The following is a 14,976-nucleotide window of genomic DNA, read 5'->3' as shown; positions in this document are numbered from 1 at the left end:
CTCTAGAAATTGTTATTGAATACGTCAATGCTGTTGTGATGAAATGCTTCTTCTAATTATGTGGTTATTAAATAAATATATTTTTAAAAAAGATGGACTAAGGAGCTGGACAGTGAGTGCTTAAAAGAAGAAATAAAGACGGTTAAGAAGCATCTTAAATGGTGTTTAATATCACTAGTTGTATTAGTCACTTTCTGTTGCTGTGATAGAAACACTGACCCAAGCAATTTATATAAGGAAGAGTTTGTTTGAGCTTATGGTTCCAGGGGAATTACAGTCCGTCATGGCAGGGAGGCATGGTGGCTGGAGGTGGCTGGAGCAGAAACAGCAGAAGTTAAGTTCTCACAACATCATGCAGGAACAGGAGGAGATCTGGCAAGGCTTAAGAACTCTGTAAGCCCACCCCCAGTGACATGCTTCCTCCAGGATAGTCACACCTTCTGAAACCTCCCAAAACAACGCCATCATCTGGGGACAAAATGTACAAACACTTGGAGCCTGTGGGGGACATTTTCATTCAAACCATCATTATTCCACCCCCTGGCCCCTATAGGCTCATGATCATATGAAATGCAAAATGCATTTAGTCCAACTTTAAAAGTCCCCATAGTCATTATCAGTCTCAATACTATTCAAAAGTCCACAGTCCAAAGTGGACTCAGGTAAATATCTTAACTGTAAGCCTCTATAAAATCAAAAGACAAATTACATACTCCCAACATACAGTGGAACAAAATACATATTACCATTTCAAAAAGGAGGACTGGAGGCATAGTAAGGGAATACTGGACCAAAACAAGACTGAAAACCAGCAGGGCAAACACCAAATCCAGTAGCTCCACGTCCAACTTCTGGGACTTTACTTCCAAAGGGCTTAGATGGCTCAGCCTCTCTAGCTTTGCTGCATGAACCACACATCTCTCTCTTGTGCTGGTACCACTCCCTATGTGCTGGTCTTCTTGGCAGATGCTTCACAGCTCTGGCATCATGAACTTCTTGGGGTCTCCATTGCCAACCAGGCTTCACCTTCACAGCTTCACGCAATGGTCTATCAGGGCCTTCTCTAGTCAGGGTCTTCACGCTGCCTGGCCTCCAGGGCTCTCTGAAACCTCAGAGGAAGAATTGATGACCCCTTCACTCTTGCATCTTTCATGCCTCTAAAGCCAGAACCAGGTGAGCAACACTGCCAAGTTTGACTGAAAGTTTGGGATGGACTCCAGCCTGCTTTATCCATTTTAGAAGCTCTTCTCTTCAGTGGCCCCTGCAGCATTTTCCTTTCACAAATTGGAGGCTTACCTGGGTGTGATCTTGCCCTGGAGGCACTCTCTCCATTGTTTAAATTTGAATCTCTAGGCCCCTCCTTAATCACTCTAATCTCCTTAGTCACTTTAATCTCCTTATCAATAGGATCCTTTCCATCACATGCCAGGCTTCCAACATTTGTCTTCCTAGTGCTCTTTTTCAATCCAAACTGTATTTCTTTCTGCCCCATTTGCTCTCTTTCACTGTAGATCTGCATAATATTCACCATTAATAGCCATGCCGCCATTTCTACATTAGGCTGTTTTAAAATTTTTCTGCCAGAGAAATTAGTCTATGGCTTTTCAACTTAGCCTCAGGTAAGCTTTTTGTCTCCAGTGGACTCCAGCCAGGCTCTTTGCCAAAATATCCCAATTGCTGCTTAAGTCCTTATTTCCCTCTGGAACTACATTGTTCTCAGCACTAGTTTCTTCCATGCACCTACTAGAATGGCCTGTTAAACTCCACTTACAGCAATCAGCTGCTTTTCTAGCCCAACCTTCCAAAGTCTTGCACATTTCTTCAAAACCCCACATGGTCAGGTTCTACACAGCCAACAGCCCACTCTCTGGTACCAATTACTGTATTAGTCACTTTTCTGTTGCTGTGATAGAAACACTGACCCAAGCAACTTATAGAAGGAAGAGTTTATTTGAGCTTAGAGTTCCAAGGAAATTACAATCTGTCATGGCATGGAGGCATGGTGGCTGGAGGTGGCTGGAGTAGGAGCAGCAGAAGCTAAGTAAAGGTGCTATAACACCTTAAATGCACTTCTCAAGAATGCACCTATGGTCTCACTACATGAGCCCTTTTGTCTGTTAAGTGAGAAAGAAACCATTAGTACCTACATCACTGATGATTTTACATGCTATACAGGCATGACCCCCAAGAGTTGTAGATTTTTAGTATGTTTCTGTCACATTTTTGAAGGAGAAAGATGAAGTTAATTCTTCATTGATCATAATTTCCAGCACTGTTCATGGTCATGCATTTTTCCTGGAAAGAGAAATGCACAGAAGTGTGATCATTTACTGATTCATAAGCCAAACCAGTGGTTTGGCTGCACATTCAGAGACATTGAAGAAGCATACCTGGATAAAGACAAGTGGATAGGTCACTCCAACTGGCCAAAAGATGTGAAGGTAATTGTCTCCCATGTAAATGCTCGTCAAAAAATGACCTCAGCAGATAAAGGTTTCATTAAACAGTTAAACAGAACTCAGTATGTAGACCAGGCTGGCCTCAAACTCACAAAGATCTGCCTGCCTCTGCCTTACCTCCCAAGTGCTGGGATAAAAGGCATGTACCATCATGCCTGGCTTAGAACTACCATTTTCTTAATAATTAACCTCATCCCCTCTCCACCCATTTCACTTCCATAGGGCCCATGAATAAACTGGCAATAGTGGCAGATATAGAATTTATATATAAGCTCATCAGCATGGTTTTCTACAGATCAGGATTGATCTGGCAATAGCTATAGCTTTGTGTGAAGCTCATTATCCTTTCTGAAATTGATATCTATTCTAGTTGTGAATTTGCCTTGCCTACACATACTTCTGCCAAACTACCATCCATGAATTTACAGATTGCCTTGTCCGCCATTTTGATATTTCACACTGCATTGCATATGAAGTTTCATGGGCTCTTCAGTTCTTCAGCTGTGTTTGGGTTCTCTGAGTTGATATCCAGGTGTGGGTCTAAACATGACTTTGTGAGTCAGATGTACTGATAGGAGTGGAGTGAGGTTGTTGTGCTGCAATGCAAACAATTTGCTCCATGTGGAACCGAGCCATTACATGTATGCCCCATTGGATGTTCCAAATCTATTGCTTACATTTACATTCACATGACTTTGGCAATTTTGTGCTCATTCTCTTGAGAAATGTGCCAGAGCAAAATGACAGTTTTAGCTTCGACACTTCCTTGTGAACTTGGCAGGAATCTTGGGCGGTGTGTTACCAGGTCGTCTTAGGGGGAAGGGTGTCTTGCAGAAGCTCCTTCCACATGAGCATTTTCAAGACTCTTTTCAGGGCAATTGACTATGAGTCTTCTTCTGCTCCAGGAAATCCAAAAATTCTGCTGTTTATAAGAGAAACTTTGTTCCCCATCACTGATGACCTGTATAGGAGTTTCATGCTCTGAGCCAGCAGCTCCATGGTTTACACCCTGGCCAGGCAGAAGAATCAGGGCCAACTCATCCATAACTGCAGCCTCTCCAAGTTCTTTCTAGAAACTGGAGCCACATTGCATCCTTACACAGGTGAGAAGCTTTCCATAATTCTATACCTTCTTTCATTATCGTACAAATGCCTTTCATTATTTTTCAAATGATGAACACATATCTGATTACTACTTCTGACTTAGTGAGGGCACAGTTCCCAACACTTCCCTTTGTCCTCATAGCTATCACAACAATACATTCAAAATATGTAGCCCTTTTTGAAGAGACATTGTTGTCTTATCTTCAGAATTCACTGTCTGTATAATACTATGATAAATCCTTGATGGCCTCAAGCCCTTAACATTGTGAGAAAATGAAGAGCACTGTGCTTTAACTCTGCAACTTGCTCCCTCTCTGTCATTCCTGGCTTGACTGCATGTCATCCCCTTATAATCCATTCTCATCCCCAGGCACTCAGGTATTTCAGCCAGATACCCCTAAACAATCATCTGTCCTCTCACTATATTTTATAAACATATGGTAAGATCTAGTTGCATTCCAGGAGCTAGTGGGACCATGCCCTCATCAATGTCACTCAAGTATAATAACATTAAACTCAGTTAAATGTCCCTACTGTGTACTTTAAACTTGGAGGAATAATAAAAAACAATGAAATGAAGGAAGACAAAGATGAAATATGAGAGAAGAAAATGTCAACTCTACATCTTTTGGACTTTCCTACAGGCACAAGCCATTTGGAAACCTAATATATAGAAATTCCTAATCTGAGGTTTCTGTTAATTTATTGAGATTGTTCCAAATTTCCTTTGCTGTGTGTGCTTTCTCCTCAAACAATGTGCACAGTCTTGAGTGTGTTTTATTTTTATTATTATATTTTAGATAGGGTATCCTGCAGCCCCAGCCAGCTTGGAACCCACCATGTAGACCAGACTGGCCTCCATCTCAAAGAGATCTGCCTGCTTTTGCCTCTTGAGTACTGGGATGAAAGGCAAGCACCACTAAGCCTGACAATTCTGTCTTTGGGAGTCAGTCTTCAAGCTCCATGAATTTTATTACAGTTCTTTCTCTTGCAGGATATCTGGGTAATTGCCAAGATGTTAGAGGGGCAACTTCTCTGAGATTCTTTGTCTTTTCCTTAGAGGTTTTGTGGTGTGCAAAGAAGCTCCTTTTTCAAGGGACAGCGATAATTACAGAGTTTCACAACTGGTTACACACAAAGGTTGATGTGCAGAAGTTTTGTACTTTTATGACATCCCAGTTGTCCTTCTATTTCCTGTTCTACTGAATCCTATTAAGAAAGTCATTGCTTATATCTGAATGTTGACACATGCTGTTGACCTTTCACTCCAGCAGTTTCAGGATGTCCTGTCTTATGATGAGGTCTTTGGTCAGTTTGGCATTGACAGTTGTAGAAGTTGAGAAATAAGAATCAATTTTCATTGTTTCGCATGCTCATATCTTTTCCCAGCACCGTTTGTTGAAGATGCTGTCCTTTTTTCAATGTTTATTTCTGGCATCTTTGTGAAAAATGAGGTAGGCTAGAGTTATGTGGGCTTATATCTGTGTCCTGTATACCGTTCCAAGTGTCTGTTAGTGTTGTAGCTACACCATTGGGATTTTGTTTCCTGGTCCTGCTTCTTTGATGTTTTTGGTCTTTTGTACATGGATAGGCATTTCATTTATCCTCCTCCTCCTCTTCCTCCTCCTCCTCTTCCTCATCCTCCTCTTCCTCCTCCTCCTCCCCCCCTCCTCCTTTCTTCTTCTTTTGGTCTTTGTGAGACAGAGCGTCTCTGTAGCCCCAGCTGTCCTGAAACTCCCTCTGTATACCAGACTTGCTTTGATCTCACTGATATCCACCTGCTTGGATTAAAGGTGTGAACCACCATGCCTGGCCATGTGCATTTTATTCTTTAGAGATGAGAAACCTTCTATATGCTTACTTAAAAACATTCCCCATGCCTTCAGCCTAGAGTTCCTCTCCTTTTGTGTGTTCCTATAATTCATAGTTTTGGTCTTTCAGTGAGATCCTAAAAATCTTGTATGAATGCTTCCTGACATTTTTTTAAAAAGCAATTCTGTATGCTTTATCTAAAGGCAATTTTAGCTGATTACCAGAAAACAAACTTGTTTTAGTTAGCAAATTGCCAATATCCCCCTCTAGCGGTGCCAGCCATAAAGTGCCCTCCATTGTCCATAATCAGTTTTCCACTTACGCTTGAGACATGTATTTTCTTTGAAAAACCAGAGTTTCTGGAGGCTCATTCACCGTGTCAAAATTGTTTGTAGTAGTAGGGTTCCAGGTATTTGACTGGTAGTAGTAGAGATTTCTGAGGAAAAAAATTTTTTTTTTTTTAAATTTTTTAGTGTCAGGGTTTAGAGGAGGGATGTGAAGTAGGCCCGGTCAGAAAAGTGAAGTATCGGGATGTAGGGAGGATGTGGCTGGGCAATGCCAAAGCAGAGTTTGGGAAGAGTCTAAGGCAGGCAAGACTGCTGGGTTTTAGTGACTGGGAAATCCACCAGGGCAGGAGTGACCACGTGGAGCAGCAGGGTGCAGAACCTGAGGAGGGCTGGACTGGACTGGGCATCAAAGAGGACCCCAAGTCTCAGGATAGCCCCAGGAACCACTCATGGCAGTGTAGTGCAGGATCAAAAGTAGATGGAAAGGTAAGTGCATCTAGGCAGGGAATGGGGAAACTCACTAGCGCCACAGGAACCACATGGAATCCTGTGGTGGGGAACTTGAGGCAGGGTGGGCTTTAGGAACTCACCGAGAGTCAGAAGAGTAGGGGTGGGAAAGGGGCACCTGGGGTCAGGTTGGCCTAGGAAGCACTAGTTACTGGAGCATTGTAGAATAGAACCTGAGAGGAGGTGGGAAAATGAGCCTTTGCAGAGGAGCTTTGGGTGTTGGGTTGTGATTCCCCAGGGATTTGGTCTTAATTTCCGTCTTTTCTTTCTTTTTTATTCTATTTTATTTTTTTTTTACTTTTTTTGAGACAGAATCTCCCTATGTGACAACAGCTGGCCTGGGAGTCAACATGTACAACAGGCTGGCCCTGATTGATCTCACAGAGGTCAGCCTGCCTCTGCCACTGTAGTGCTGGGTTTAAAGCCTTGGTGTATGCCTTTCTAGATTTTTTTTAATTGTTAGCCTTCAATTTGAAAGTCAGCTCTAAAGTTTTGCTGCAGATATTTGGGTATGTTGGCCTGTGCATTCTTTTACATAAACTTTTTTTTATTTATTTTGTGGTTGCAAAAACATGTTCATAAAAGGGCTGGAGAGATGGCTCAGTGAAGGACTTGGGTTTTACTCCCAGCACCTACATGGTAGTGAAAAACCATCCTTAAATCCAGTTCCAAGGAATCTGACTCCCTCTTATGACCTCCTAGGGCACAACACAGGTGCACTTATACACATGTAGGCAATACACTTATACACATAATTTTTTAAAAGCTCATAAAAATAATGAGGATATATTGGCAACTGATCACTGTTAGGTAAGGGGAAGTTGGTCTTATTTAAGGGTTAACCAGGCTCCAGTGGATGGACTCATACTAACAGACATATGGGGACTCAAGCTTGACTCAATATGCCTTAACATAAAACTTTTTAATCTCACTAAACTGTAGCATTTAAAAGAAAAATTTCCACTTGCATCTCCCCCACCTTTTCTGTCTATGAAGGGGAGTAGAAGTATCAGTGCTCTTTTAGTTAACAGCACCAGGTAGAAGTTAGGCTTAGGATCAAATACCAGTGCTTCTGGAGGGAAGCTTAACCCAAAGGATGAAAGCCATGTCACTCTGTCTTGTTTGGATTAGGAGTTGTGTACCACTGCATTCCCATGATGTAGTAGAAATTCTTGATCTTCTTGGCACGGCGGACCACTCAGAGGCAGGAAAGCAAGTTTTATCGCTGTCTCCATGTTGAGCTCTTTCTTCCTGTGCATCTACTGTGACTACAGACAGTGAGAAAGGCCTGTTTTGTTTTCTGAGGCGCTTCTTCCTCTAATTAATGTTGGCAGGTGAAGTGGATTTTCAGTTCAGGTGAACTGAAAGGAAGTTTCTCAAAGAAAGAGAAGACTGTTTATGTAAGAGAGGCTGGAAAGGAAACTCACAGACGAAGACAGATGGCTTCTTTTCAGGTAAATACATCCAAGGGTATGGACCATATACTCTTTATTTATCAAAAAAATTTATTGTGAACTTGTAACCTGTTCTGGCAGAATACATGCTAAACAGACCAGACTGGCCCAGGTCTCACAGAGATGCCTCTCTCTGTCTCTGGAGTCCTGGGATTAAAAGCATGTGCCACCTTATCTGGCCCACATCAACTCTTTACATATGTAGCATAGCCATCTCTCCATCCTGTCTTTCAATGCTTGTTTTTTCCAGACTAATCAAATAAATATGTGACCGACCATCTCAAAAATATTTATGATGTGGTAGGTGAAAATTGAACCATGCCAGTCTTTAATTCCTCAGGAGGATGGACTTGGGTCTTCATCTGCCACTGTATTGTTGTTTAAACTTTCCATAAAATTGATTTTTTTTGTCTTATTTTATTCAGATACTGTTTTACTTTGCTTATCATTTAATCCCACCCACACCACAGGCCTGTATTCTTTTGTCTCCTGGGAGTTGGTTCGCTTGGTTGAGCTACCCGTGCACCCGTATACCCAGACTTAGACATCATTGTTTTTAATTTATTAGGCATAAGTTTTCTTCTGGTAATTTACAGAATGAAGCACAAAAATCATGACATTTAATGCAGAATCTCTCCTTTCATCACTGCAGTTTTCTTCCTTTCTTTAGAGAAAGAAAATATTCTCATTGCTTTGCTAAATACTTAGTTCTCCAGGTACAGATGCTGAAGCAGGCCTCTTTCTCTCTGTTGGTTATTTCTACTTCTCATTCAATCACAGCCTTACCAGTAATGGTACTGGTTCTTTGTATCTCAGAAAAGAGCTCCGCTTATCAAATGTTACATGTAGTTGTCTGATTTTGGAAACATTTGTGTATGCAGCATCAACGTTGTTCAGCCAGTGTTGGATCTTGTCTTCATGTTTTCATTATTCTCTGCAATGAGGAGCCCAGTTCTCAAATTCTTACTGTGGTATGCAGAAGTCTGCCAGTGTGTTCCTTCTTGACAAATTTTAAGTAAGTAAATGAAGATAAAAAGAGAAACTACTATACAAAGAATCTGTTAGAATACTTTATACCCTAATGTTTCTGTAATGTCTTCATTACATGTAGTTTCTAGGACACACTTCACAAGGATTGTGTCTCTTCTTGCTGTTGAGGGAGAGCACACACGGTCCCTGCCACTCTTCCTTTTAACTCCTCCTTTATTCTGCCATGATCTGCTCTGTGCTGCTGGAGTGTCTTTTGTACCTGGGTCACTGCCCTCACTGCAAAGCCTGTAAGGAAAAGGTTAAGTCAGGCCAGCCACAGATCATGTTAAGTTAAAAATCTATGTTTTAGCTAGGACTACAGTGCATGGTTATAAACATTATAATTTACGAAGCAGACTTATAAATCAGTGTGACTTTACAGTGGATAAATATATACAACTGATCTCATGTGCTACAAATGCAGGAGAGAAATGGTATTCCTATGTTGAGGGCTTAATTTATGTGCTATACTCCTTAAAATCATAATCTGCACAGAAATGTGGGAGCTTTGATGCTATTCTTTTTTGCTCAAAAGTTAGCAAGTAGATTATAGAGAGTTATTACGTTAAGAAATGTCCTTTTGAATTATTCACATTGTTCATCTGCTTCAGAACTTGTTTACTAATTATCTCTTCTTTTACTTGGGTCCAGTACCCTGTTCCTGGGCACGTGGTTGAATCATTGTTTTTCGTTTTAGGATCCATTGACTGTCAAGGATGCATTTGACTTCTCCAGGAGTGGGAATGCCTAGACTCTGCTCAGAGGGCTTTGTGCGAGGTGATGTTGGAGAACTACAGAAATCTGGTGTCTGTAGGTGAAGAGATTTGTCTTGCAGAATTATTTACTATTCTGCAATGTTTGAAAGATGACAGTCTATTTTGTTCATGTGTTAGTTTTATTGAATGTCTTGGATTGTTTAAAAATTAGTAAAATGGAAATATCTGGTATCATGAGGAGCATGTTTATATTTTATCATTTCTTTCCATTTCCACCTGTTACAAGAATTATCCACCTTCATTATTTTTGGTGTTAATTTTAGCCACTCATTAGTACACGATAATGTAGCCAGAATCTTAAAGTTCCATTGCCACGGCTGCATTGTGAATCTGTGATAGAACTTAGTGTATGAAAACTGAAAAAAATTCCTGTGTATTCTAATGAGTCCCTCAGAAAATAAAATTATTTTGTTAGTGGAAAATTATTTGGAGAGCTGTATCTTTTTCTCTGTATTATCAGTGGAGCACAGTTCTGTGTTAGAAATTCCATACTTTCTAAAGATTCCAGGGAGCGTCATGTGCCTCTTTCTTATACACAGGTCTTCCTCTGTGTAAGCTTGCTCTGGTCTCCTGTCTGGAACAAAGCAAAGAGCACTGGGATGTGAAGAGAGGGGAGACTGTAGCCAACCAGGTAGTTGTGAGTGGATGAAGGAGGGGCCCAAGTGAGATGTTCTAATTAAAGAGGGATAAAGACCTGAAAATGGTTTTTGCTATAGTCTGTTTCACTAGAAAGAGATTCTGATAGTTTAATTTAGAGTAGTTTCATCAAGATTTGTCCTGTGGTAAATGACTTCTTTTATTGCACACAAATTATGTGGATATTACTAATCAGCAAATATCACTTCATTTAATTATTTATTTAAATTTTCCATATCTCTCATGTCACATTTCTTGCCAATACAAGACAGCTGTTTTTTTTCTATGTGTTTTTCCTTTACTATATTTTTGACGTATATTTTTTATTGAATTGTGCATTGCACAAAAAAGTCTTAATCATCTTCATATCCCCTCCCCAATCTGCACTCCCATATACCCCCCACCAGATTTCATGCATTCTGTGATATATATTAAGGCCTATAGGGTCAAGATTTTAAGATTGTGAATTTACTAAATGTTATGTCTTTAGTTTTGTTTCTACTTTGAAAGTGTTTGTGCCTTTCTGATTCATTGTGATTTTTCATTGTTTTATAATTATTAATGTATTTCTTCCAAAAATGATTGTAAGACTTTGATGAGAATCACTTAGAATATTTACATACCATGAAATTCTATATTCTCTTCCCTTTTATATAATAATGTGTTAAGTATTTGTGACTTTCTACCTGGCCTTTGTGGATTCCTCTGTTTTCTGCCTACTGTTGATGTCTATATTCCAGGTTGGTCAGAAAAGAGATTGCAAAATACTGATCTTGTTTAATATTTAAGATTTAAGTCTATTGCCCAGTTCATTGTGAAAGTGTTCTTTGAGTTTCGGAAGCTGCACATTCTCCTGTGTGTGTGTAAGTCAGTCTAGGCTTCTTTGGGATCTGTGTTTTCTCATGCTGCTCATATGCTTGTTTCTTTATTAACAATCTTTGTGACTTCAGCATTGATCACAGATAGGATACAGTTCACAGAGCCATGGTTTGGAGGATCTATCTTCTTCAGGCACCTTTCTTCTCTCTATAATTCTTGTCAGCCGTGAGATGAGATTTCTTAGGTCATGACCTTCCATCTCACGGTTCTGCCTTGCCATTGTCTGTTAGCCACTGAGCCCCATGGCTACTGGACTGAAACCTCGAAAGATGGAGCCACAGTGTAATATTCTATCTGATGAATAATTTTTCTCAGCATAAATCAATGAAAACAAAACACAATGAACCGTTTGGTAATATGAGAGAACATAGATAAAATTCAGTTTCAGAGGAGAAATAAGTTAAAAAATACATTAGTTATCAATATACTTTGTCCTTGTAAAACAACAAGAGAATGGATGTAATATGCTCTGATCATAGAATGCTAATAATGTGAAGGAATGTGCGTGTTCACTACATATCATGAGTCACGTACAGTGTATCTACTCTTCAAACGTCATGATGTGCATCAAAATTTCATAGCACATTTCACAGAATAAAAGTAAGTAAATATGATCAAAGAGTCAAGTATCATTATCTAGGGACTCTTCACCTTAGGAAATGTGACATGAGAGAATGATGGAAAGTTTTCGAACTAACCTAATCTTTCTTCATTTATTTGTGATGCTGGGTTTGTGATTGTGTTCTTCCTGTAGAAGATTTTATTGTAGTTATGTTTGAGAACTCATAATCTTGTCTCCTGACTTTCTTTAAATTTTTATTTATTTATTTTTATGTTATGTGTATAAGTGTATTGCCTGCATGTATTTAAGTTCACCCATACCATGCAATGCCCATCACAGTCAGAAAAGGGCACCAAATTCCCTGGAACTGGAGTTAAGGATAGTTGTTACCCACCACATTGGTGCTGGAAATCCAACCTGAGTCCTCTGAAAGAGCAGTCAGTGCTCTTAACCACTGCCCCTGACTTTCCTCATGCTATTGAATCGATCAGTCCTGTCACTAAGTCAGAAGGTAATGAGATTTCTAATGTCGCCATTCAAAACATCGCATTCTTTCTTTATACTCACCCTGTACAGAAATAGTGTTTGCAGAGGGAAAAAAACATGTTTGTTCAAATGTATTCATCTGTTTCAAACACTCAAGTGGAATAGTAGAGTCGTTGGATTTTCTTTTAATTGAACAGGTGTTTTTCCTTTTAACTTAAAATATCTATATTTTTAATTCTCATTTAGAAACATTTTCATATATTTGATTACAGGTATTAATTTTACTAATCAATGAGTTTTAAAAGTCTATATTCAACTCAAGTAGCTGTTAGGACTAGAAATTGGGGGTGCGGTGGCAGAGGTCTTTAATCCCAGCACTCCAGGAGGCAGAGGCAGGTGGATCTCTGTGAGATCAAGGCCAGCCTGTTCTACCTACATAGGTAGTTCCAGGCCAGCTGAAGCTGTAGAGAGACCTTGTCTCAAAAAAAGGGGGGGTGGAGAGACTAGGAATGCATAGGACACTGTAAATGTCCTGCATGACTCTTCCCACTCAATATTTGGACCATCTCTCAGATTTCCATACACTTTGGGAAAGTTTTTGACTCTACATTATTTCATGTATTGTTCCCATAAGGAGTTTTGGAATTATTATAAGTATATTTTGTGATTTTTACCACTAATGTTTTTTTTCTTTTCTTTTTTAAATTGGTTTTTGGGGGCTTGGTTGGTTGGTTGGTTGGTTGGTTGGTCTTTTTGAGACAGGGTCTCCCTGGAAATCACTATGTAGATCAGGCTAGCTGTGAACTCACAGAGATCCACCTGCCTGAGTGGTGGGATTAAAGTCATACACCACCACACCTGGCTTCGCCAAAATATTTTTAGACACTGTATTTTATCTCGTGCTGCTTTTGAGTGTGAATAGTAGATGATTCAATATATTCACTGTTTTTCTATTTAAAATATAACCTTTTTATGAATTATTTCAAAATTTCATGCATTCAAGCAATGTATCTGTTCACAGTATAGGAAATATTGTGTTTGAGTGCTTAGTATTCTATGGCTCCAATTCCTTTTCTTTCTTATTGAATTTTTTTAAAAAATGCCATATACTATATACTGATCATATTTAGATACTCTCCATTGTCTGCACCCCCTTTACTACCCCTACCAATTTCATGTTCGTTCTCTCTATCTCTTTTTCTCTTCTCTCTCCATATATATATAGATATAGATATATAGATATATATGTATGTATGTCTGTATCCTACCAAATACTAGTAGAGAGGTGAGCACCCTCGTCTCATTCCAGATTTTAGAGAATGCAGTCTTTGTCTTAATTATATTGCTGTCCTAAGTTTTTCATATATGGTCTCTTCATTTTCAATTTGTCTTTTTTGTTTGTTTGTTTGTTTACAAATTTATTCAGATGTTTACATGAAGTGATGTTTGATCTTTACCAATGCGTTTTTGCATTTTCTAGGCTGAGCCTGACATTTTCCTCCTTATCTCTATTCATATGTTGTATTTCATTTCTTGTTTTCTGTCTGTTGATTCACTTTCCATTCCTGGAATTAAAGTAGAATGGTGATGCTTGTGATCTTGTTAACGTATTACTGAAGTCATTTGCAAGTAATTCTTTGGGAATTATGCATCTTTGTTCCTCACAGGAATTGATGGACAGTTTTTGTTGAACTTACTGTATCCTAATCAAGTTTTGGTTTTGAGGTAAAACTAGCTTTAGAATCTGTGTAGGACAGTGTTCTTGCTCTTTTATGTTTGAAAAGTTTCACGTTAGTTTTTCCCTATATATTTGTGAGATTTTAGTGCCTTCAATATTGGGATTCTCTTCAGAAAGTCCCCTTCTCATCAATAAGATCTAGCATAATCCCTGCTTTCTCTTCCATCAGATTCAAGGTATCATGTTTTAATTAGAGGTTCACGATCTATCTGCAGTTGAGTTTTTTGCAGGTTGATACATAAGAATATAGTTTCCTTCTTCTACATGTAGCTCTCCAGTTCAAATGAGAGCCCCATTCATTGTAGATGCTGTTGTTTCTCCAATGTTTATTTTTGACCTCTTTGTCAAAAATCACTTGGCTATATGTGCATAGACTTACAACCCAATCATCATTTTTGGTCCACAGATGAATGTGTCTCTGTTTATGCTGGTGCTATGCTATATTTATTAAAATAGCTCCATGGATTAAATAAAAATGAGGGATGAAGATACCCTCAATTTTTTATGTTCTTGATTATTCTGGCAATCCTGGGTCCTTTGTGTTTCCATATGAACTTTAAGATTATTTCTAATTTTTGTGAATAATGTTATTAGAAGTTTGGTAGGAGTTTCATTGAATTTGTAGATGACTTTTGGTAGGATGGCCATCTCCACGATGTTAATCCTATGAATTCATGAGCATGACAGGTCTTTCCATCTTTAAGTATCCACTTTTAATTGCTTTCTTCATTGTCTTAAAGATTTCTATACATAAGACTTTCACTTCCTTGGTTTGATTTTCTTCCATGATACTTTCTTTAATGCCATTGTAAATTGTATTGTGTCTTTGGTTTCTTTCTTGGTATGTTTTTCAATTTGTATATAAAGAACAGCTGATATTTGGAACCATGTGAACCTAGAAAGTTTTAGTCCAGTAAAGACCACTATCTTTTTAGTATAGAGGCAGCCTAGTGAATGGAAAAAAATCTTTACCACATATCTGTCTGACAGAGGGTTAGTGTCTAGGTTATACAATAAACTCAAAGAATATTAAGAATATGAAGAACAAGTTAAAAAGGGGGAGTGGAACTGAACAGGGAATTCTCAAAGGGTGTAAAAAAATACCTGTGAAATGAGTTGACATGGATCCTCTGTTCAATGCCACCATTGCCACAAGTTCACATGTGCAAGCTTTCAGTGGCCTGGAAGCCTGTTTCTGTATGTTCATGAAACAGTCCTGGCTCTTACAATGTTTTCACCACCTCTTC

At 39.0% G+C, this 14,976-nt stretch overlaps 1 protein-coding gene across 1 annotated transcript in view; it reads left to right on the top strand.

Moving 5' to 3' along the window:
• Window positions 1-9,775, top strand: part of LOC115067408 (zinc finger protein 679-like) — a 24,950-nt gene extending 15,175 nt beyond the window's left edge. The window contains exons 3-5 of the mRNA XM_029555139.1: window positions 7,504-7,623; window positions 8,505-8,638; window positions 9,350-9,775. Coding sequence (XP_029410999.1) covers window positions 7,504-7,623; window positions 8,505-8,638; window positions 9,350-9,359 — 264 coding nt within the window. The 3' untranslated portion in view covers window positions 9,360-9,775. The remainder of the gene's footprint in view (window positions 1-7,503; window positions 7,624-8,504; window positions 8,639-9,349) is intronic.
• The last annotated feature ends 5,201 nt before the right edge of the window (window positions 9,776-14,976 follow it).

This window comes from Nannospalax galili, unplaced genomic scaffold (assembly GCF_000622305.1).
Source record: "Nannospalax galili isolate Female #2095 unplaced genomic scaffold, S.galili_v1.0 scaffold664, whole genome shotgun sequence".
In the NCBI taxonomy this organism is placed as follows: Eukaryota; Metazoa; Chordata; class Mammalia; order Rodentia; family Spalacidae; genus Nannospalax; species Nannospalax galili.
This window is presented reverse-complemented; position numbering and strand designations above follow the sequence as displayed.